The 22489-nt window shown below is 38.7% G+C and overlaps 1 protein-coding gene across 3 annotated transcripts in view; it reads left to right on the top strand.

The window, feature by feature from the left end:
• DTWD2 (DTW domain containing 2) overlaps window positions 1–22489 on the top strand; it is a 207070-nt gene that overhangs the window by 56902 nt on the left and 127679 nt on the right. For 2 of the 3 annotated variants that reach the window (XM_073994087.1, XM_045394134.3), the window contains exon 4: window positions 2003–2195. In XM_073994087.1, coding sequence (XP_073850188.1) covers window positions 2003–2195 — 193 coding nt within the window. Of the gene's footprint in view, window positions 1–2002; window positions 2196–3663; window positions 3724–22489 lie in introns of all 3 variants that reach the window. The other variant, XM_015451411.4, reaches the window with a different exon arrangement.

The raw sequence follows: 22489 nt of genomic DNA, 5'->3' as shown, positions 1-22489 counted from the left end.
GCTTCTTTCACTTAGCATAATGCTTTCAAGGTTGTAACACGTATGTTGTAACATACATTAGTACTTAATTTCTTTTTGTGGTTAAATAATAGGTAGAAAAAAAGCTGTGGTAAGTAGTTTCTCTTGAGGGAAAGGCCTTTGTTATGGAGAATGCTGTGGGCTATTTCGAGATGGTTACTTTTTTTTTCCTCTGGTTTTTGGAGTTTTTGCCCTGGGGCCTCAGTTCTCTGATGGATCTAAGAAAAGTTGTTAATTTTCAGTTTGTTAGCATTTTTCTTGTGAAGATGGGCTTGATGACTTTCAAGCTCTTTATTTCTGAGCTGAAATTGGAAGTCCAAATTATATTTCCAAGAACAATGATAATTTGTCTACTTTCCCCTTAATGTTTTGTTTTTTTGCTTGTGGGCAAAGGGTGTCTCATTCGTTGTTTTATCTCCAGTACCAAAAAGCTTTGACACATTTTTGAATGAATGTTGAACCAACAAACTCTATAATTGAACTGGATGATGGTGTAGGGGCCAAGGGAAACCTTCCTCTTCACCCTCTGAAGGTCTGCTAAAAATCATCTGACAAAAGACAAATTAAAGGGAGAAAAGGCATACAAATTTATTAATGTGTAAGGGAGTCTTATGAGATATAAGAACTCAAAGAAATGGCCAGATGGTTGATGCTTTTATGTCATCTTGAGGTTTACAGAAAGAATAGGGGCTTAGAGCCTGGCAAAGCCGGTTATTATGGCAAAAACACATGGAACGGGAAGAAGAGGAGGCCTGGCTAGCACAAGTGGTCTTGTTATGCAGATGAAACTGCACAGATAGCAGCCTTCATGGAGAATAGAGGGTAAATATTTCTTTCAGACAATTAAGGTTGTTAGACTTTCAGTTATTATTTCCTAAATCTGGACAAGGGAAGGTCCTCAGAGAAAGCCTGGCTGCCATCTGTTTTTCTCTACAGATGCAACAGCTTTTCAAGGCTACTGCTGTTTGCAAGCCCTCTAAACAGCCGTCTCAACGTATGTCAAATAAGTATATTTTGAAGTGAAATATTTTGGTTTCCTTCAATAGATCATATAAGGTGTTATAAGAAAAACTTCAGCCAAATTAAATTTAAAGGTATTTAATTGAGCAATGAACAATTCGTGAATCGGGCAGCCCCCAGAATCACTGCAGATTCAGAGAGACTCCAGGGATGCCTTGTGGTCAGAACAAATTTGTAGATGAGAAAAAAAAAGGGAAGTGACATACAGAAATCAGCAGTGAGGTATGGAAACAGCTGGATTGGTTACAGGTTGGGGTGTGCCTTATTTGAACACAGTTTGAACACTTAGCAGTCTGTAAGTGGTTGAAGTGTGGCCACTGGGATTGGCCAAGACTCAGCCATTGTTACAGGTGTGTACTCCTAAGTTAGATGTTCAATCTTGTCTGCCTATTAAGATAGGTTAGATTTCATCCACAAGGACTCAAATTGAGAAGTATGGAATCCTTCTCAGGCCATATTTAGTTGGCTTTAACAAAGGTGAATTTGAGAATGTGGCTTGCCTGTGCAACCTAACTTTTCTTTATGGTTCTTCCATTGCTACTAGATTTTGCCCTGGGATTGTTAGGATTGTTTGTGCTAGGATTGTTAGGCAATGCCAGTTGTTTACTTTGATAAAGTGGATCAGATTACACATGAAATATTAGTGAGAAAAGGAAGAATTCTTTGGAAGGGCTAAAGTTATGTCACTGGCAGTTGGATAGAAAAGCTTTAATAGAGAAGAATAGAAGAATAGTGAGGATTGGAAAGTCTAGAGGTGAGTGGCAGAATTGTGGTGAAGAAATCAGTATAGAGTACACAAAATTTTGAGTGTTTTAAATTCATACTTTATAAACTAATTAATACCTATATTTGATTAGACAAATGACTAGATATAGGGAAACTTTTATTAGGAAATTCAGTAAGCATAATAAAACCTTTTTTCCTCACAAGCTAATAAAGATATATTTTTAAAAAACTTTTTCAGAGATCCTGAACTTTCAACTGTTTGCCGGAAGTCTGGTACATTAATATTATATCCTGGGGCTGAAGCTGCTAATTTGGAAGAATTTATATTAGATTCTCCTGTTTATCCTTCTACAATCATCATCATTGATGGTACATGGAGCCAGGCTAAGGACATTTTCTATAAGAATTCCTTGTTCCGACATCCCAAACAGGTAAACCAGTAATTTTAACAGAGAATAAATATAAATGTATAATTAGGTATATTGTGTATGTTTTCTGTGAAGGGATACATATGCATTTTTATATATGAATTTGGTGGTATTTCTGTGTGTGAATATAAAGTACATAGATATATATGTATGTTTATGAGTTTGAATATCTATATATTTTGAATATATATATATTAAATTTCAAATTTGTAATTTCTTCTGTCTTACTGCCAAATTTTACTGTAGTTGAGGCATTTGGCTATACTGAGTCTCTTAGATATTTCATCAGAGAAGTCTAAGGATTATTTTTATTATGTATTAATGTGTTTTGTTAAGAAGCATTGTCTTATTTAAATACTATTATTTGGTTACTGAATTACCTAGTTCTTATTAGGAATGACTAAGTTTTTATGAAATACTTTTTGTCATTCATTATTATAGTTATATGGTTTAAGCTTCAGTTTTTTGATGTAATTAATTATGAAGACACCTTTCTTAATATTGGTCCATTCTTGTATTCCTGGAATGGACTCTACTGAGTAAACTATTAAACATTTTTGATATATTGCTGGAAATTATATTTTATTTAATGGCATTGAATTATGTGTATTTTTGGTAAATTGTAGAGATTTTAATATTTTTCTATCGACCTGGAATAGTTTAAATAATACTAGAATTCCATGCATCTTAGAAATTAGATGGAACTCATTGGTGAAATCACTTGGTTCTGTTCTCTTTAAAAATGATAGTTTTTAAATTCTTCTTTCAAACTCTTCTAAGGAAATTATTCAAGCTTTCTACTTCTATTTGGATCAGTTTTTAATAACTTTTATATTTCTCTAGGGAATGATCTCTTTTCTATAAGTTGGCAGATTGGTTGCCCTGTACTTATATACAGTCTTAAATATTTTAATTTCTCAGGAATGCATTTTTTTCTTGTTTTTAATCATACACACACAGATGTAGACATACACACACATGCACAAACGTTTTTTACACAAATAGATTCAAAAGGGGTTTCTCTATAGAGCTTTTAGAAGTATAAGCTTTTAGGTTGTTTATATTGGCTATTATAGTTTATTTTTATTTCATTACATTGAACTTTTTTCTTGACCAATTTTATATTTCATCTTTTTGGGCTTATTTTCTTCTATTATTTTTCTGGTTTTATAACATTTTTACTAAGAGTACTTCTGTAGACTGAATTGTGTTCCTTGTTCCTCCCCCAACCCCATGCGTATATTGGAGCCCTAACTTCCAATATAATGGTATTTGGAGATGGGACCTTTGGGAAGTGATTAGATTGTGAAGGCAGAGCCCTCATGATGGGATTAGTACCTTTAGAAGAAGAAACATGAGAGATATTTCCTTTTCTCTTTCTGCCTCTCTCTGTCTCTCTGTCTCTGTCTCTCTCTCTCTCTCTCTCTGTCTCTCTCTCTCTGTCTCTCTCTCTCTGCATGTGAGGACACAGCAAGAAGACTTCCATTTGCAAGCCAGGAAGAGAACTCTCACCAGGACTGTGACCATGCAGGTGCTCTGATTCAGACTTCCCAGCTTCTAGAACTGTGAGAAATGAGTGTTATAACAGCCTGAGCTGACTAAAACAAGTACTAATAAATTTCTTTATTAAGATTTCTGAGTTCTGCTAGGCTTGGTGGCTTGTACCCAAAATTTCAGCTCCTTGTGAGGCTGAGGTGGGAGGATCACTTGAGCCCAGGAGTTTGAGGTTACAGTGAGCTATGATTGTGCCACTGCACTCCAGCCTAGGTGCCAGAGGGAGACCCTGTCTCTAAAAAAAAAATCACTTTCTTTTTTGAATAAAAGGGTTAAGATGGATGCAATATTTCTGCTGGTATAACTGTCATGGTATCCCATTTTTTGGATTGAAGTGTTCTTTTATCAGTAACATTGATATAAGTTGTTTTGATTTCTTTCTACCCATGGGTTATCAATGAATTCTTTTTAAAAAAATTTCAGTAGCTTTTGGGGTACAAGTGGTTTTTGGTTACATGGATGAATTCTGTAGTGGTGAATTCTGAGAATTCTGAGTGGTGAATTCTGAGACTGTACCCATCACCTGAGCAGTGTACACTGTACCCAATATTTAGTCTTTTACTCCTCACCTTCCTCCTCCCACCCAGAGTCCCCAAAATTTATTATGTACATCTTTGCATCCTCATAGCTTAGCTCCCACTTATAAATGAGAACATAATGGAATTTGGTTTTCCATTCCTGGGTTACTTCACTTAGATTAATGGCCTCCAGTTCCATCCAAGTTGCTGCAAAAGACATTAGTTTGTTTATTTTTATGACTGAGTAGTAGTCTGTGGTGTATATGTACTACATTTTCTTTATCCACTCATTGGTTGATGGGCACTTAGATTGGTTCCATGTCTTTGCAATTGTGAATTGTGCTGCTATAAACATGACTGCGCATATGTCTTTTTCTTTTTAAATTCAAATGAGGTCTCACTGTGTTGTCCAGGCTGGCCTTGAACTCTTGGGCTCAAGTGATCCTCTCCCTCCCTTGGCTTCCCAAAGTGCTGGGGTTACAGGCATGAGGCATCACGCTTTGCTTATGTGTCTTTTTCATATAATGACTTCTTTTCCTTTGGGTAAATACCTAGTAGTGGGATTGCTTGACTGAACGGTAGATCTACTTTTAGTTCTTTAAGGAATCTCCATACTATGAATGAGTTCTTAATTCTTAAGTGTTTTAACACTTTTCATCATTATTTTACTTTTATTTCTGATTTGGTGGAATCGTGATAAAACAGCATTAGCCACACTATTTTGAATAAGTTTATGATTTCTGTGTGAATAGGTACCTGGTAGATTTTTGTTCATGTTCTATTACTGTAAAAATGTACATTCTCTATTTAGGTATGTAAGTATTCATACTATTGCTTTTAAGTTTGTTAATTGTATTTTTCTTTATGTTTTTATTTTTTAGTATACTTGGACTGTTTGATACTGAAAAAGGATTATGAAAAGCTTCAGTGCTTATGTATTTTTAACGATGTTATCCCTGCATTCCCAGTAGTTTTTGTGTTATTTATCTGCTCTGTTGTTGGGTGCATAAAAGCCATACACTTAGTGAAGAATAACAATGGAACCCTGACTTCTGAGGTTTTAAACTTAAGTTCTTTATAGTTTTTATTCCCTTTGACCAAAATGCAGACATAGTTTTTAGATGAGACTAAAATACATGACACAATTACAAAAAATAGCTAATGCATTGAGTGCTTTGATGGAGCAGTCCCAATTCCAAATGTTTTACATGTATTGACTCATTTATCTTTCCCCAAATCCTATGAGTTAATAAGTATTGGTATCTTAGCTAACAGATGAGGAAACCAAAGTACAGAGACATTAAATAACTTGCTTTAGATCACATAACTATTTCACAGCATAGCCACAATTTGAACCCATCTTGTTAGAGCTAAAGCCAGCAGCCTCAACCACAGTGGTATACTGTTACTAAATGGAAAACTTCGATTCAGGATATTTACATAGAATAGCTTTAGATTTCTCTGACTTCCTGAATACTCATTGATATTCGTTGTCTTCCACATAACGAGTTTATGTCTAACTCATAAAAGCCATGGATACGGTTAGATTGTGGCACATCCCAGATAAAATTTTAGGTTCACATTACATTTAAATATCAGAGAAAGTTTAACAAAAGTGTTACTTCTGTAAAACATTTTAGTCTAAACATTTGAAAAAAATTTTTTCATGCATATGTTATGTCTACATCTTTAATCTTTTCGTTCTGTGGTAACTACACAGCTATCACAGAGATAAAGCACACAGTCACGTTAAAAATGTTAAATCTATTTTAAAAGATAAAATTCATCAGAATTATTTTCTCCTTTAAATTGAGCATCAGATTAGGAAATATATAAATAATTTCTCAGTTTTACTATACTATACATTTCTATCTCCTTCTCCTCTTTTTGTTTTTTCAAACCAGAAGCAAATGCAGGTGGATATGTAAACTTGAGATAAGTAATGCTTTACAACCATAGTATAAAAGCAAAATACTTCATGGAAACATTAGATAGATTTGATTACATCATGTGAAACATCACATAGACTCAAGTGAAAAGGCAAATGGCTTTCTGAGGAACTATCAAATCAGATAAAGACTTCATAGGCTTAGAATTATTAGAAATGAATAAGGTAAATGTGAAAATCTAAATACAAAGCAGGCCAAAGATATGAAAAAAAAGTTCACAAGATAGAAAATAAATGTTCTTATAAAAATCATCATTTACCCTATTAATCATATGACAAGATCCTTGTCATATGATTAGTTTAAGTTATTCTGTAAATAACTTAAAATTTACAGAAAAGTTTCAAGAATAATACTAAGTACCCTTGAATACACTAATCCAGATTCCTCAAGCATTAACATTATACCATGTTTGCCTTACTCTTCCTTTATGTATATATGCATGTATGTGTATAATTATGTTTTTCTGACTCATTTGAGAGCAAGGAATAGATATCCAGATTTCACTATTTCATTTTTTTTTTTTTTGAGATGGAGTCTCGCTCTGTTGCCCAGGCTGGAGTGCAGTGGCGCAGTCTTGGCTCACTGCAACCTCCGCCTCTTGGGTTCTAGCGATTCTTCTGTCTCAGCTTCCCAAGTAGCTGGGACTTCAGGTGCGCACCACCATGCCCAGCTAATTTTTCTATTTTTTAGTAGAGAAAGGGCTTCACATATTGGCCAGGCTGATCTTGAACTCCTGACCTCAAGTGATCTGCCCACCTCGGCCTCCTAAAGTGCTGGGATTACAGGTGTGAGCCACCACACCTGGCGAGATTTCACTTTTTGAAATTGATGTTTTGCTAGCTCTAGGCCAGCAAGATGGTCTTTTTGTAAATATTTGTAGGAAATAAAAAAAATAGTAATTAAAAACCTCACCCAATATATGAAAACTCAAATGTTACATATCTTGGTACAGTTTCATCTAAATATACATGAGGAATATGGATTATCTTAGAATTAATATTATTTTTGGAATTTTAGAGTCTCATGTATCCAGTCCAAATATGAGTATGGCTTGATCAGACAAAATATGTTTCTAGAACTTGTTGCACAAAAGCAATGAAATCTGTACATTTACTGTTTTTAAAAAAACATATATATAAACAGATAAATAGGTAAATTGAGCTGAAAAAGGTATTGATTTTTTAAAGTAACTATATGCTTGTTTTCGGACAGCTATAAAATGTAAAATGATAGTGGCAATTGTAGTGATTTTTATGGTGAATTCTAAACTACCTTATGTAACACTAAAAGTTTGTTCATTTTAAAATATATTTTTAAATTCTTGAAAAATTGCCTGTTCACATATTTAGTGTATTACAAGATTTAGTTAATTAGTATCCGTATTCCCCAGCTTTTCTGGATGAAGATAAATTCATTTAATTACATAATAGACTTTCCTAGGGGCCTGCTTTAGTAGATGAATACAAATATTCATGCCCCTTTCATGGGTAACTGACAGAATTTCGACTCAAACTAACTTAAACAAGGACATATATAGATCATGTACCAGTGAGGTTCAGAGTGAGTAGGAGTGGATTCAGACTTTGCTGGATCTGGTTGTTAGAGAGTTCTGTTTTTAGGGTATGCTTCTCTTTGTTTTGGTCTGATTTTCTCTTATGAATGGACTTCTTTCCTGTACTGGAAATTACCTGTAGGAAGCAGGAGATTAATATCCTCCTGGTAGGAGGTACCTCCAGTATGATATGACATGCTCAGTAGCTAAACTGTTGATAAACAGCTGTGTGAGACCTGGGGCAGTTGGAGGAGTTCACGGCCCCTGTCTGTTGGTCTGCCCTCTGCCTTTTTGGAAGACTCTTGAGAATCAACCAAAGGAGTTTTCCTGGAGGTCCCTGGTAGGGGAGGGATACAGAATCTGTGTCTTCTGACTAGTGTGAAGCCACACTGGGCTGAAGAAGCCAGTCTTTCCAGCAATTATGACAGCTCTTGAATTTTTAAAGAATTTTTTATGCCCTCCCAAAGCATTTAAATGTTGTCTAACATGTTCCAGTGTCTGTCTGAGGTGGTTTATAAAAGCAGGGACAAAACTTCTATTATTCAGAGTCAGGCTGTTACTGGTGGAAGAGATCCGAGTTACCCTGAGTTACCAGCAGCACATAGGTGCAGGTCTGCAGCAACTTCAGTCCTTGCCTCCTCAGAAGAAAGACTTTGAAGGACCTAAAGCAGGAAGAGACTGAGGCCCGTTTCAGAGTAGGAGTCGAAGTTTGTTTAAAAGGCTTTAGAACAGGAAAGAAAGGAAAGTTCACTTGGAAGAGATCCAAGAGGGTGCCTGAAGGTCAAAGATCCTAGGGCTTTATAGGCTCGCCTCTTTCCCATGATCCTTCCCTTAGGGTGGGCTTCCTGCATGCGCAGTGTCTCCCTTACCCTTGGAGCTCATGCAGTGTGTTTAGCAAGTTGCATGCATGCCTGTCTGAGGCTTTCTTCCCTTTTTCTGGTGGTATATACCTGGAAGGTCATATTTTGCCATTTTGTCTCTTAGTGAGCATGCCCAGGAAGTTTTTTCTCCCTGGCAACTGCATTCAACTAACACTTTAATTTTAGTAGCTGTGGATCATCAGGAAATGACCTCTCTCTGGCACACTGGGTGGGCTGCCAAATTATCATTTTTAGAGGAGCAGTGTGACAATCGTCAAACCTCACCTGATACTCCTAGTGGGTAGGGGGAGAGCTCTGTCCTGCCCTGCTCATGCCTATCCTACTACCTGTAACAAGGTGAGAATGAGGTAAAATTTATAAGGGGAAATAAGGTGAAATTTCATTTCAGTGTTTCCAAAAACATGATTATCATTTCACTGAAATGAAATTTTCCCAGTGTTATAAATTGCCTGTTTAAAAAAAAAGCTTATTGAATGCCTACCTGGCAGTATATACCAGGCAATGTGCTGGTTAGAAAAAAGAATAAGAATAAAAAGTTTTCAGGAGTTCTCAAAAAAGAAAAATAACCTCCTGGTTTTATTTATGCTAACAGAAAGATGGTTTCTCTTTCCCAGAGTAGAATCCTGGATGGCCCTTTTATTGGGGTTGGGGTGGAGAGTGATACCATTATTGACAAGAGGAGTGCGTGAATTAGGAAGTTCCTCAGAGGACGTGGGCTGTTGTTTTCAGAAGGATGATTTAAAAGTATGACTAAGCAAACAAAAAACTCCCTATATACTGTAGTCTACTATACATAGTTTATTTGTAAATATAGTCTTTTGCTTATTTTTTTGTTTATTCAAGGTGCTGTGTATATATGTTTTAACAATTCTCTCTTATAGGCTTGTCTACAAAGTAAAAATGTTAAAAGAAAATTTAAATCAGTTTTTGCATAAGTTTCCCAAATCTGTAAATATGTTTTTAAATTAATTCGGTTTTATTTCTAAATGTAATGTTATTTTTTCTCACTATGCCTTCAATATGCATATACCCCACCCCTGTTTTTTGCATAGAATTATTAGTTATTACTTAGTTGATCCATTCAGTTTCTGTAATAGTATAAAAATTTTGCTCTAAATATATGAGAGAAAAATGGCAGAAAGGAAACAAATATCAGAATTAAAGTCCAAAGTGTTGTGTTTATAGAAGAAATATAGTTTTTTCCCCCTCCTAATCAGTAACTAACCATATGTGAACTTCATACTTACATAATTGAGGAATGAAAGAATTGTAATGCAAACCCATTAACTTGGCCTCCTTTTAATCTTGAATTCTAATATATCCAGAGCATTTGGCAGTGAATCTCTTTCCCAGAGGAATTTTACACACAAGACCCTTGACATTTGCTAGGAATAAATCCCAGGTAATATGGAAGTGTTTGTAGAGGCTCCTGGCTTTCTTCATAAACATATTTCCATGTAGTAGTTGCATATCCTTTCTCTACTGCTGTTAAAATTTCCACTAAAGCTTAAATTTCTCACTTGATAAGCACAGTGCTGTTGGGAGCACTCTTTGGGTAAAACATTTTTATGAAAACTTTTTCTTGTGTCCACATAGAGCTGTTACAGACTGGTTTATGCTATGTATCTGATCTATTGCCAAACACATCGTTATTCTTTTTATTTTATCCAAAACTTCAGTTTTTAAAATCTCTATCAGCATTCAGAGTTGGTTTACATTTTAACACAGTCGCATTGAGATGTAGATTCTGAATAGACTCTTCTACTTACTGTGCGTTAAGTGACTTGTGTACTGTATCTTCCAGGAAATATGCTTTAAATAAGTGCCGCAACAAAATAATTTCATGTTTTGAAATGTCTTTCTCCTTTGGGGCAGAGCCAGAACCCTTGAGTGTTAAATTCAAAATACCAATGGTCTAACAAATCAGTGATTTACTTTTTTTTTCTCTTTCTTTTTTTCTTTTTTAATTATTATACTTTAAGTTCTAGGGTACATGTGCACAATGTGCAGTTTGTTACATATGTATACATGTGCCATGTTGGTGTGCTGTACCCATTAATTCGTCATTTACGTTAGGTATGTCTCCTAATGCTATCCCTCCCCCTGTCCCCTCCCCACAGTAGTCCCCAGTGTGTGATGTTCCCCTTCCTGTGTCCAAATGATCTCATTGTTCAGTTCCCACCTATGAGTGAAAACATGCGGTGTTTGGTTTTCTGTTCTTGCAATAGTTTGCTGAGAATGATGGTTTCCAGCTGCATCCATGTCCCTACAAAGGGCACAAACTCATCCTTTTTTATGGCTGCATAGTATTCCATGGTGTATATATGCCACATTGTCTTAATCGAGTCTGTCACTGATGGACATTTGGGTTGATTCCAAGTCTTTGCTATTGTGAATAGTGCTACAGTAAACATATGTGTGCATGTGTCTTTCTAGCAGCATGATTTATAGTCCTTTGGGTATATACCCAGTATTGGGATGGCTGGGTCAAATATTATTTCTAGTTCTAGATCCTTGAGGAATTGCCACACTGTTTTCCACAATGGGTGAACTAGTTTACAGTCCCACCAACAGTGTAAAAGTGTTCCTATTTCTCCACATCCTCTCCAGCACCTGTTGTTTCCTGACTTTTGAATGATCGCCATTCTAACTGGTGTGAGATGGTATCTCATTGTGGTTTTGATTTGCATTTCTCTGATGGCCAGTGATGATGAGCATTTTTTCATGTGTCTGTTGGCTGTATGAATGTCTTCTTTTGAGAAGTGTCTGTTCATATCCTTTGCCCACTTTTGGATGGGGTTGTTTTTTTCTTGTAAATTTGATTGAGTTCTTTATAGGTTCTGGATATTAACCCTTTGTCAGATGAGTAGATTGCAAAAATTTTCTCCCATTCTGTAGGTTGCCTGTTCACTCTGATGGTAGTTTCTTTTGCTGAGCAGAAGCTCTTTAGTTTAATTAGATCCCATTTGTCAATTTTGGCTTTTGTTGCCATTGCTTTTGGTGTTTCAGACATGAAATCCTTGCCCATGCCTATGTCCTGAATGGTATTACCTAGGTTTTCTTTTAGAGTTTTTATGGTTTTTGGTCTAACATTTAAGTCTCTAATCCATCTTGAATTAAATTTCATATAAGGAGTAAGGAAAGAATCCAGTTTCAGCTTTCTACTTATGGCTAGCCAATTTTCCCAGCACCATTTATTAAATAGGGAATCCTTTCCCCATTTCTTGTTTTTGTCAGGTTTGTCGAAGATCAGATGGCTGTAGATGTGTGATATTATTTCTGAGGGCTCTGTTCTGTTCCATTGGTCTATATCTCTGTTTTGGTACCAGTACCTTGCTGTTTTGGTTACTGTAGCCATGTAGTATAGTTTGAAGTCAGGTAGCGTGATGCCTCCAGCTTTGTTCTTTTGGCTTAGGATTGTCTTGGCAATGTGGGGTCTTTTTTGGTTCCATATGAACTTTAAAGCAGTTTTTTCCAATTTTGTGATGAAAGTCATTGGTAGCTTAATGGGGATGGCATTGAATCTATAAGTTACCTTGGGCAGTATGGCCATTTTCACAATATTAATTCTTCCTATCCATGAGCATGGTGTGTTCTTCCATTTGTTTGTGTCCTCTTTTATTTCACTGAGCAGTGGTTTGTAGTTCTCCTTGAAGAGGTCCTTTACATCCCTTGTAAGTTGGAATCCTAGGTATTTTATTCTGTTTGAAGCTATTGTGAATGGGAGTTCATTCATGATTTGGCTGTTTGTCTGTTACTGGTGTATAAGAACGGTTGTGATTTTTGCTCATTGATTTTTGTATCCTGAGACTTTGCTGAAGTTGCTTATCAGCTTAAGGAGATTTTTGGGCTGAGACGATGGAGTTTTCTAAATAGACATTCATGTCATCTGCAAACAGGGACAATTTGACTTCTTCTTTTCCTAACTGAATACCCTTGATTTCTTTCTCTTGCCTGATTGCCCTAGCCAGAACTTCCAACACTATGTTGAATAGGAGTGGTGAGAGAGGGCATCCCTGTCTTGTGTCAGTTTTCAAAGGGAATGCTTCCAGTTTTTGCCCATTCAGTATGATATTGGTTGTGGGTTTGTCATAAATAGCTCTTATTATTTTGAGATATGTTCCATCAATACCGAATTTATTGAGCGTTTTTAGCATGAAGGGCTGTTGAATTTTGTCAAAAGCCTTTTCTGCATCTATTGAGATAATCATGTGGTTTTTGTCTTTGGTTCTGTTTATATGCTGGATTATGTTTATTGATGTGCATATGTTGAACCAGCCTTGCATCCCAGGGATGAAGCCCACTTGATCATGGTGGATAAGCTTTTTGATGTGCTGCTGGATTCAGTTTGCCAGTATTTTATTGAGGATTTTTGCATTGATATTCCTCAGGGACATTGGTCTAAAATTCTCTTTTTTTTGTTGTGTCTCTGCCAGGCTTTGGTATCCGGGTGATGTTGGCCTCATAAAATGATTTAGGGAGGATTCCCTCTTTTTCTGTTGATTGGAATAGTTTCAGAAGGGATGGCAGCAGCTCCTCCTTGTACCTCTGGTAGAATTCGGCTGTAAATCCGTCTGGTCCTGGACTTTTTTTGGTTGGTAGGCTATTAATTATTGCCTCGATATCAGAGTCTGCTATTGGTCTATCCAGGGATTCAACTCTTTTTTTTTTTTTTTAAGAGATGGGGTCTTGCTCTGTTGCCTAGACTGGAGTACACTGGTGTGATTATAGCTCACTGCGCTTCCAACTCCTAGGCTCAAAGCGATCTGCCCACATTAGCCTCCGACCTCAGTGCTGGGACAGCAGGTGTGTACCACCACAACTGACCAATTTTTAAACACTTTGTTTTCAGAGAAGGGCTCTCACCATGTTGCCTAGGCTGGTTTTGAACTCCTGACTTCAAGTAATCCTCCTGCCTCAGCCTCTCAAGGGATTTACTTTTTTTCCTTTGCATATTATTCATAATTTTGTTTGCAGAATATATCCACACCTCTGGATCTTTTTGGCTTATGTTTTGGGGTGCTGTTTACCCCTCAGAGGCTAGGAGGCTTATCTCTGAGGTTGTAGATAGTATTTACAAATAGAACTTGAGTTAACTTGAAATAAATTTGCTTCCGTTGGGTGTATGATTTTGTGTGACAGAATAGGATATAATAGGAACTATGATCTTCCTATATGCAGAAGGATAATTTAAAAAGGGTTATCAGAGGTCTTGACATGGAATTCCCTGCCTCCATATTTCCATCCATTCTTTATTGAATTCTTAACTGTGAACTCACTTCTCTTACTGGGTTACACAGATAATTAGTGGCAGATATGAAACTTGAATCCAAGTGTACTAACCCAGGTCATGGAAAACAAAAAGAATGCTTCCCCATTTACTTTATGAATGTAGCATAATAATATCAAAAATTGACTATAACACATAGATATAAACAGACTAATCTTAGGACTATAGCTATAATATTTCTAAGTAGTATCCTGGCCAACAAAATATATTACTGTATGAAAGCATAATGTTTTATGAGTTAGTACTGTGTCCGGAATTGGTGGGTTCTTGGTCTCACTGACTTCAAGAATGAAGCTGCGGACCCTTGCGGTGAGTGTTACAGTTCTTAAAGATGGTGTGTCCACAGTTTGTTCCTTCAGATGTTCAGATGTGTCTGGAGCTTCTTCCTTCTAGCTGCAGACCTTCGTGGTGAGGGTTACAGCTCTTAAAGGCAGCGCGTCTGGAGTTGTTTGTTCTTCCCAGTGGGTTCGTGGTCTTGCTGGCTTCAGGGGTGAAGCTGCAGACCTTCGCGGTGAGTGTTACAGCTCATAACGGCAGCGTGGACCCAAAGAGTGACCAGCAGCAAGATTTATTGCAAAGAGCGAAAGAACAAAGCTTCCACAGTGTGGAAGGGGACCCAAGTGGGTTGCCACTGCTGGCCCGCCAGCCTGCTTTTATTCCCTTATCTGGCCCCACCCACATCCTGCTGATTGGTCCATTTTCCAGAGAGCTGATTGGTGCACTTTGCAGAGAGCTGATTGGTCTGTTTTGACAGAGTGCTGATTGGTATGTTTACAATCCTTGACCTAGACACAGAGTCACAGAGTGCTAGTTAGCTAGATACAGTTAGCTAGATACAGAGTACCAACTGGTGGGTTTACAAACCTTGAGCTAGACACAGTACAGAGTGGTGTATTTACAAATCTTGAGCTATACACGTAGTGCTGATTGGTGCATTTACAATCCTTGAGCTAGACACAGAGTCACAGAGTGCTAGTCCTCCAAGTCTCCACTAGGTTAGCTAGATACAGAGTACCAATTGGTGTATTCACAAACCCTGAGCTAGACACAGAGTGCTAATTGCTGTATTTACAAACCCTGAGCTAGACACAGAGTGCTGATTCGTACATTTACAATCCTTGAGCTAGACACAGAGTCGCAGAGTGCTAGTCCTCCCAGTCTCCACTAGGTTAGCTAGATACAGAGTACTAATTGGTATATTCACAAACCTTGAGCTAGACACAGAGTGCTGATTGGTGTATTTACAAACCCTGAGCTAGACACAGAGTGTTGATAGGTGCACATACGATCCTCCAGCTAGATATAAAAGTTCTCCAAGTCCCCATCCAGTTCAGGAGCCCAGCTGGCTTCACCCAGTGGATCCTGCACCAGGGCTGCAGGCGGAGCTGCCCGCCAGTCCGGAGCCACACCTGCACTCCTCAGCCCTTGGGCTGTCGATGGGACCGGGTGCCACGGAGCAGAGGGCAGTGCCCAGTCGGGGAGGCTCAGGCCTTGCGGGAGCCCACCACACGGGGAGGAGCTCAGACATGGCGGGCTGCAGGTCCCCAGCCCTGCCCAGTGGGGAGACAGCTAGGGCCCGGCGAGAAGTTGAGTGCGGTGCCAGTGGGCGGGCACTGCTGGGGGACCCCGGGCAACCTCTGCAGCTGCTGGCCCAGGTGCTAAGCCCCTCACTGACCTGGGCTGGTGGTACCGGCTGGCCGCTCCGTGTGTGGGGCCTGTGGGGCCCGCAGAGCCTGCATCGGCGCCCACCGGAACTCACACTGGCCCGCAAGCGCAACCCCGGCTCCTGCCGCCGCCTCTCCCTCCACACCTCCCGGCAAGCAGAGGGAGGGGGCTCTGGCCTCAGCCAGCCCAGAGAGGGGCTCCCACGGTGCTGTGGCAGGCTGAAGGGCTCCTCAAGGCTCCCAGAGTGGACACTGAGGCTGGAGGCTGAGGAGGCGCTGAGAGTGAGGGCTGCTAGCACGTTGTCACCTGTCAGTACTGTTTTTTATAGAAATACAAATTAGTTCAATATTTTTGAAATTGTGATTTCATTGATTGATGCTGAAGTAGAATTAGATAAAATCTAAAGTACATTTTTAATTTAAAAATACCTAATGAAAAAGGATTAGGAAGATGTGCATTTTCTTAATCTATGTATTGAAACAAAGTGAACTGTGTTTAAAGCAAAAGTTAATCTCTGCCCCCATTCCAGGTAACCTCACACCTGTACTTCCCTACCCATACCTTTAGATATTTAGAGTTATAAGCACATTGCGTTTGCTTCCAAAAGTTTTTCTATATTCATATATACTACAATAATAGGTATTCACAGGTATAGTATTCTTTATCTTTTTCTTTTAAAAAGAAACAGGATGACAGTGTAATATATATGATACTCCAGTTTTCCTTTTCACGGAAGCATTCCTTGAAATTAATGTATGTAGATATGTCTTAGTTGGCTTGGACTCTGTCTTTGTTTTTTCAGGGTGTTATAACGAAATACCAAAGACTGAGTAGCTTAAACCAGTGGTCCCCAGTCTTTTTGGCACCAGGGACAGGATCTGTGGAAGACAGTTTTTTTCATGGACCAGAGGTGGGGTAGGGGATGGTTTCGGGATGATTCAAGCATATTACATTTAATTTGAACTTTTTTTTCTATTTTTATTACACTGTAATATATAATGAAACAAAGAAAGGAGACTAATTGGTGGGGATCCTAGTTTTCTACCACCATTTCAAACAATCCAGCTGCCGATGAATATCTCTTACATGTAAGGCTTATGCCTAAGATTTTTATTTGAAGTGTGAAATGCCACTGTTTGTAGGATAATTTAATTACATGAGAATAAAATTTCAAACGTAGTATAAATATGAGATGATCTTTGGTTCAATATAAGCATAGATGGTATAAGAAAAAACAGGAATGATAAACATACTGTTTAAACAGCGATGTGGTAGATAGCTATCATATGCATGACTGAGTATAATCATCTTCTGGGAATTCCCTTGTTATGAACCTTAAATATGATACAAATTACAGCTCAGATTGTAAATCTCCCAAATGGGGAAACAATAGTCTGTTAATATTTTCATGTTTCTGCACACTCAGGATTTTTTGAGCACAGAACACTTGGCCCCTGCATTAAAGGATGTATGAATGGTACACATGCCTTTGAAGTTTGAGATTGTGTGTTGACCCACAGCCATTTGTTCACATTCTAAAGGTGATAGACCTAAAGAAGCCATTAGTTTGCATTCTAATGATAATAAAACCTGAGTCATTTGCTCATACTTCAAAGGTTTTGAAAACCTAGAGACCATCTTCTTCTCTCCACAGAAAGGATTTGTTTACCTTCTCTCTGAAGGAAAGGAGGAGCACATGTGCTGGCAGTTCCTATATAAGCTCTGCATTGTATAATTTCAGAGTTCCTCTCCTTTGTTTCCAACTCTTGCACCAGCGGATGATGACATCTGCTTTTACTGTTTTGCACCATAGGGAATCGAGGGAACTGGCATAAGATGCTCTGTGAGTAATTATCTAGAACCTGTGTTTCCTGTCAGGATAATTAAATAAATATATGAATGTGTATCTTGCAGCTAGGCATCAGACAAATGACCTCTACTTTTCAGGTCAGAGCCACCCGTGAGACTTTGACAAGTGACAGGAAGGGACCCTATATCAAATCTCCATTTTTGATGTATGAGTGGTGGCAAATGTGTCTTGTTTTTGGTTATGAGTGTAGCAGCAGCAGCATAGGTTTTCCAGTGGTTGTGAGGTCACATTCCTTTTCTTTTTTTTTTTTTTCCTGGTAGAGACAGAGTCTCACCATGTTGCCCAGGCTGGTCTTGAACCCATGGGCTCAAGTGATCCTTGGGCCTTGGCCTCTGAAAAGACTGGGATTACAGTTTTGAGCCACTGTGCCTGCCTGAGATCACATTCTTTTTCTTTTTCTTTTTTTTTTTTTTTTTTTTGAGATGGAGTCTTGCTCTGTCACCCAGGCTGGAGTGCAGTGGTGCAATCTTGGCTCACTGCTACCTCCACCTCCTGGTTCAAGCGATTCTCCTGCCTCAGCTTCCTGAGTAGCTGGGACTACAAGCACCTTCCACCGCGCCTGGTTAATTTTTTGTACTTTTAGTAGAGACGGGGTTTCACTGTGTTAGCCCTGATGGTCTCGATCTCCTGACCTCATGATCTGCCCGCCTCGGCCTCCCAAAGTGCTGGGTTTACAGACGTGAGCCACTGCTCCCGGCTGAGATCACATTCTTGATGCAAGAGTGGTGTTGGCATTGGTGGCAGTAGCATTTGTAATAAAGTTGGGTTCTTGGCATTTGATGATGGTAAAAGTAAGAATGCATCATCTTCATCAGGCCTTCTGTGGTAGCTTCGGATATTGCTTCTGGAAGTTTAATTCTGAGTCTGTTTCTATAATTCTGTCAATGATTTTGTGAACTGCATAATAGAGACCTCTTCTTCTTCTTCTTTTTTTTTTTTTCTTTTTTGAGACAGAGTCTCACTCTATCACCCAGGCTGGAGTGCAGTAGCTCAATCTTGGCTCACTGCAACCTCTGCCTCCCAGGTTCAAGCGATTCTCCTGCCTTACCCTACCGAGTAGCTGGGACCACAGGCCTGCGCCACCATACCTGGTTAATTTTTGTACTTTTAGTAGAGATGGGGTTTCACTATGTTGGCCAGGCTGGTCTCAAACTCCTGACCTCAAGCGATCTGCCTGCCTCAGCCTCCCAAAGTGTTGGGATCATAGGCCTGAGCCACAGTAAAGTCCTGTTCTGTTTACTTTTGCCAGATTGGTTGGTATTTGTAAGTAAGAAACCTGACCGGGCTGGGCGCGGTGGCTCACGCCTGTAATACCAGCACTTTGGGAGGCCGAGGCAGGTGGATCACGAGGTCAGGAGATTGAGACCATCCTGGCCAACACGGTGAAACCCCATCTCTACTAAAAAATACAAAAAATTAGCCGGGCGTGGTGGCGGGCGCCTGTAGTCCCAGCTACTCGGAGGCTGAGGCAGGAGAATGGTGTGAACCCGGGAGGCGGAGCTTGAAGTGAGCCGAGATCGTGCCACTGCACTCCAGCCTGGGTGACAGAGGGAGACTCTGTCTCAAAAAGGAAAAAGAAGAAAAAAAGAAAAAGAAACCTGACCGATATAAAATGTCATCTCTTGGCGGTCAGATTGTCCATTTGATGTTACTTACCCTCTTTTATTTTCCAAACGTTTTCAGTGAGCAATGTATTACTTGTATATTTAGAAGAACAAACAAAAAGACGGAAAGAATTTAGGCTTCCTGACTTCTGTGCTGCCTCTGAAAATCTGAATAATGAATATATTAATACATGATATGGTTTGGCTGTGTCCCCACCCAAAATCTCATCTTGAATTGTAATCCCCATGTGTTGGGGGTGGGACCTCATGGGAGGTGATTAGATAATGGGAGCAGATCCCCCATGCTGTTCTTGTGATAGTGAATGAATTCTCATGAAATTGGATGGTTTGTTATTTTTTTTTTGTTTTGTTTTCTTTTTGTTTTTTTTTTTTTTTTTGAGATGGAGTCTCGCTCCATTGCCCAGGCTGGAGTGCAGTGGTGCGAACTCGGCTCACTACAGCTTCCTAGGTTCAAGCGATTCTCCTGCCTCAGCCTCCTGAGTAGCTGGGATTACAGTCACGCACCACTACTCCTGGCTAATAATTTAGTAGAGACAGGGTTTCACCATGTTTGTCAGGCTGGTCCCAAACTTCTGACCTCAAGTGGTCCACCCGCCTTGGCCTCCCAGAGTGCTGGGATTGTAGGTGTTAGCCACCGTGCCCGGCTAATCGGATGGTTTTACAAGGGGTTTTTCTCCCTTTTGCTTGACACTTGTTTCTACTACCCCCATGTGAAGAAGGACATGTTTGCTTCTCCTTCTGCCATGATAGTAAGTTTCCTAAGGCCTCCTGAGCCCTGTGGAACTATGAGTCAATTAAACCTATTTTCTTAATAGATTGCCCAGTCTTGGGTATTTCTTCATAGCAGTGTGAGAACGACTAATATCGTCTCTGAAATGGATTGTATTCTTGCATGTGAACATAGGTGCACTTATTTTGATAAATCCTTAATATGACCTAAGAGTCAAACACCTGGCTGTTTCTTTTTCCCTTCCCTATTGTTTCTTTCCATGTGTTTTATTTTAGGGAAAGGGACCCTCATCACCTGTTAGAGCTACTCTTTTTGTAAGACGTCCTTTTGTAAAATGTCCTTCTTATTTTCTTTCAGTTATTAAGACATGCAGGTAAAAAGATTGTAGTTCTTACACTGTCATTGTCTGGTAATAGCACATCAGCAGTTAACTTAAACCCGAATTTGAGATTTCTTCTCTGTCTCATCTATCTTGCTACTTGGTCTGGTAGTCAAATTATAAGCATCTACATATAAATAATTTAATAAAACTAGGTTAGTATATTATATTTTTGTCAGTTTAAAATACTTTTTATGATACCCAAGTTAGGATGAAGGGAGCAACCTCAATTTCCATAGATTTTCATGAGGTCCAGTTTTATTGATGAGTATAATTGTTATTAGTTGTAGTTCTAATGGGGTCAGAAAGAAAAGCAAGGAGCATTTCTCTGGATCTTTATGATCCAGAGTTAGTGACACTAGACTCTGAACACTAGAGTTAGTGACAAGTTAGTGACAAAGGCTATTTGGATTTTTTCTGAGTAATAACTATGACTAAAATTGTATCATTTTAGATACGTAAGGAAAGATTCTTCCACATTAAATTGAAAGGCAAAATCATTTCTATTGTGTTTCTGTTTTATTAGATTTACTTTCTTTGAATGTCTTTTTTGAGACAGACTTTTGCTTTTGTTGCCCAAGCTACAGTGCAATGGCACGATCTCGGTTCACCACAACCTCTGCATCCCGGGTTCAAGCGATTCTTCTGCCTCAGCCTCCCAAATAGCTGGGATTATAGGCATGCGCCACCAGGCCTGGCTAATTTTGTATTTTAATAGAGATGGGGTTTCTCCATGTTGATCAGGCTGGTCTCGAACTCCCGACCTCAGGTGATCCACCCACCTCGGCCCCCCAAAGTGCTGGGATTACAGGCATGAGCCACTGCGCCTGGCCTTAATGTCTTTTAATAGACTAGTGATATATTATAAATCAGAGTATGGGATCTCTTTTATTTACTGCCACTAAACAAGAAAACAATAATCATGGACCACATATCCTTTGTTTCTAAATTTAGATAAAATATGAGAGTAAACACTGGAAGGTGACAAGCAAATCAGATAGGCAACAGAATTGGCATTTTTATACACCTAACCTTTTTGTCCAACAATCTTCATACTGTGGGTTTGAATGCTTCCTTGAGATATTAGTTGTCTGTCTTCCAGTTGGCTCAGATCTTCAACCAATTTCTCAAGTTTTTGAAATGTGAGTAGCTTCATTTAATGTCCTTAGTAGCTACCTTTCCCTCAACCCCAATCCCTTATTGGGAATTTACTTTCCCTTTTGTTGTATATCCAACTTCTTTATCTTTAAGAGTGCTCATTCACATTGCATTATTGTTGTGGAGTAGTTCCCATTTGGATATCAGAACTTCCTCTTACTTTTAGAATTATCCTCCATATGTAGACACAGTCAGTCTTGATGGTAAAGGACAAGGGTAACCAGAGGAATAGATCCTGAAATACCTAGAAAACCATCAGTCACTTGCTCTTTCACTCACACACCTAGATGGAATTCCTAGTGTTTAGTTGAAATTGTAGGGTTCCAGTCACCACACATGGGAAGATTCAGTTAAATTTCAATTTCAATTGGATTCAGTTAAATTTCAATGATTAGCTTACATATTGATTGCATTTTTGGGAGTTTATCCTGGTTAGTGGGAATCCTTATTTTTATTTCTGATTTTAATGGAAAGCTTTCTAGTACCTGATCACTAAACATGATACAGGCTTTTTTTTCCATATTAAGAAAAAAAAAATATATATATATTTTTTTTTGAGAGAGAGTCTCACTGTCTTACCCAGGCTGGAATGCAGTAGCCCTGTCTTGGGTCACTGCAACCCCTGCCTCCTGGGTTCAAGTGATTCTCATGCCTCAATCTCCTGACTAGCTGGGATTATAGGCGTGTGCCACCACGCCCAGCTACTTTTTGTATTTTTAGTAGAGATGGGATTCTATCATGTTTGTCTCAAACCCTAGTCTCATGTCATCCACCCGCCTTAGCCTCCCAAAGTGCTGGGATTATAGGCATGAGCCAGAAAAATTAAATATATATTAATATATTTTTGTTTTATAAGGATTTTTAAAAACCAGGAATGTTGATGAATTTTATGGAATGTGTATTCAGTACCCACATGGCCTTAGTCCTTTGATTTAATAATTTAATGAATTATATGAATGCTTCCTAATATTGAACTGTGCCTGCATTCTGGAAGAAACCACCCTCACTTGTTTTATTTTACTTGTTTTAAGTGATAGAGTCCGCTTTGCTGCTTAAGCTGGAGTACAGCTGTTATCTTTTTAATGTATTACTGGATTATCTTTACTAAATTTTTTTTTTATATTTT

Source organism: Macaca fascicularis, chromosome 6, assembly GCF_037993035.2.
Source record: "Macaca fascicularis isolate 582-1 chromosome 6, T2T-MFA8v1.1".
In the NCBI taxonomy this organism is placed as follows: domain Eukaryota; kingdom Metazoa; phylum Chordata; class Mammalia; order Primates; family Cercopithecidae; genus Macaca; species Macaca fascicularis.
The sequence above is the reverse complement of the archived record's forward strand: the minus strand, read 5'-3'. Positions and strand labels throughout refer to the sequence as shown.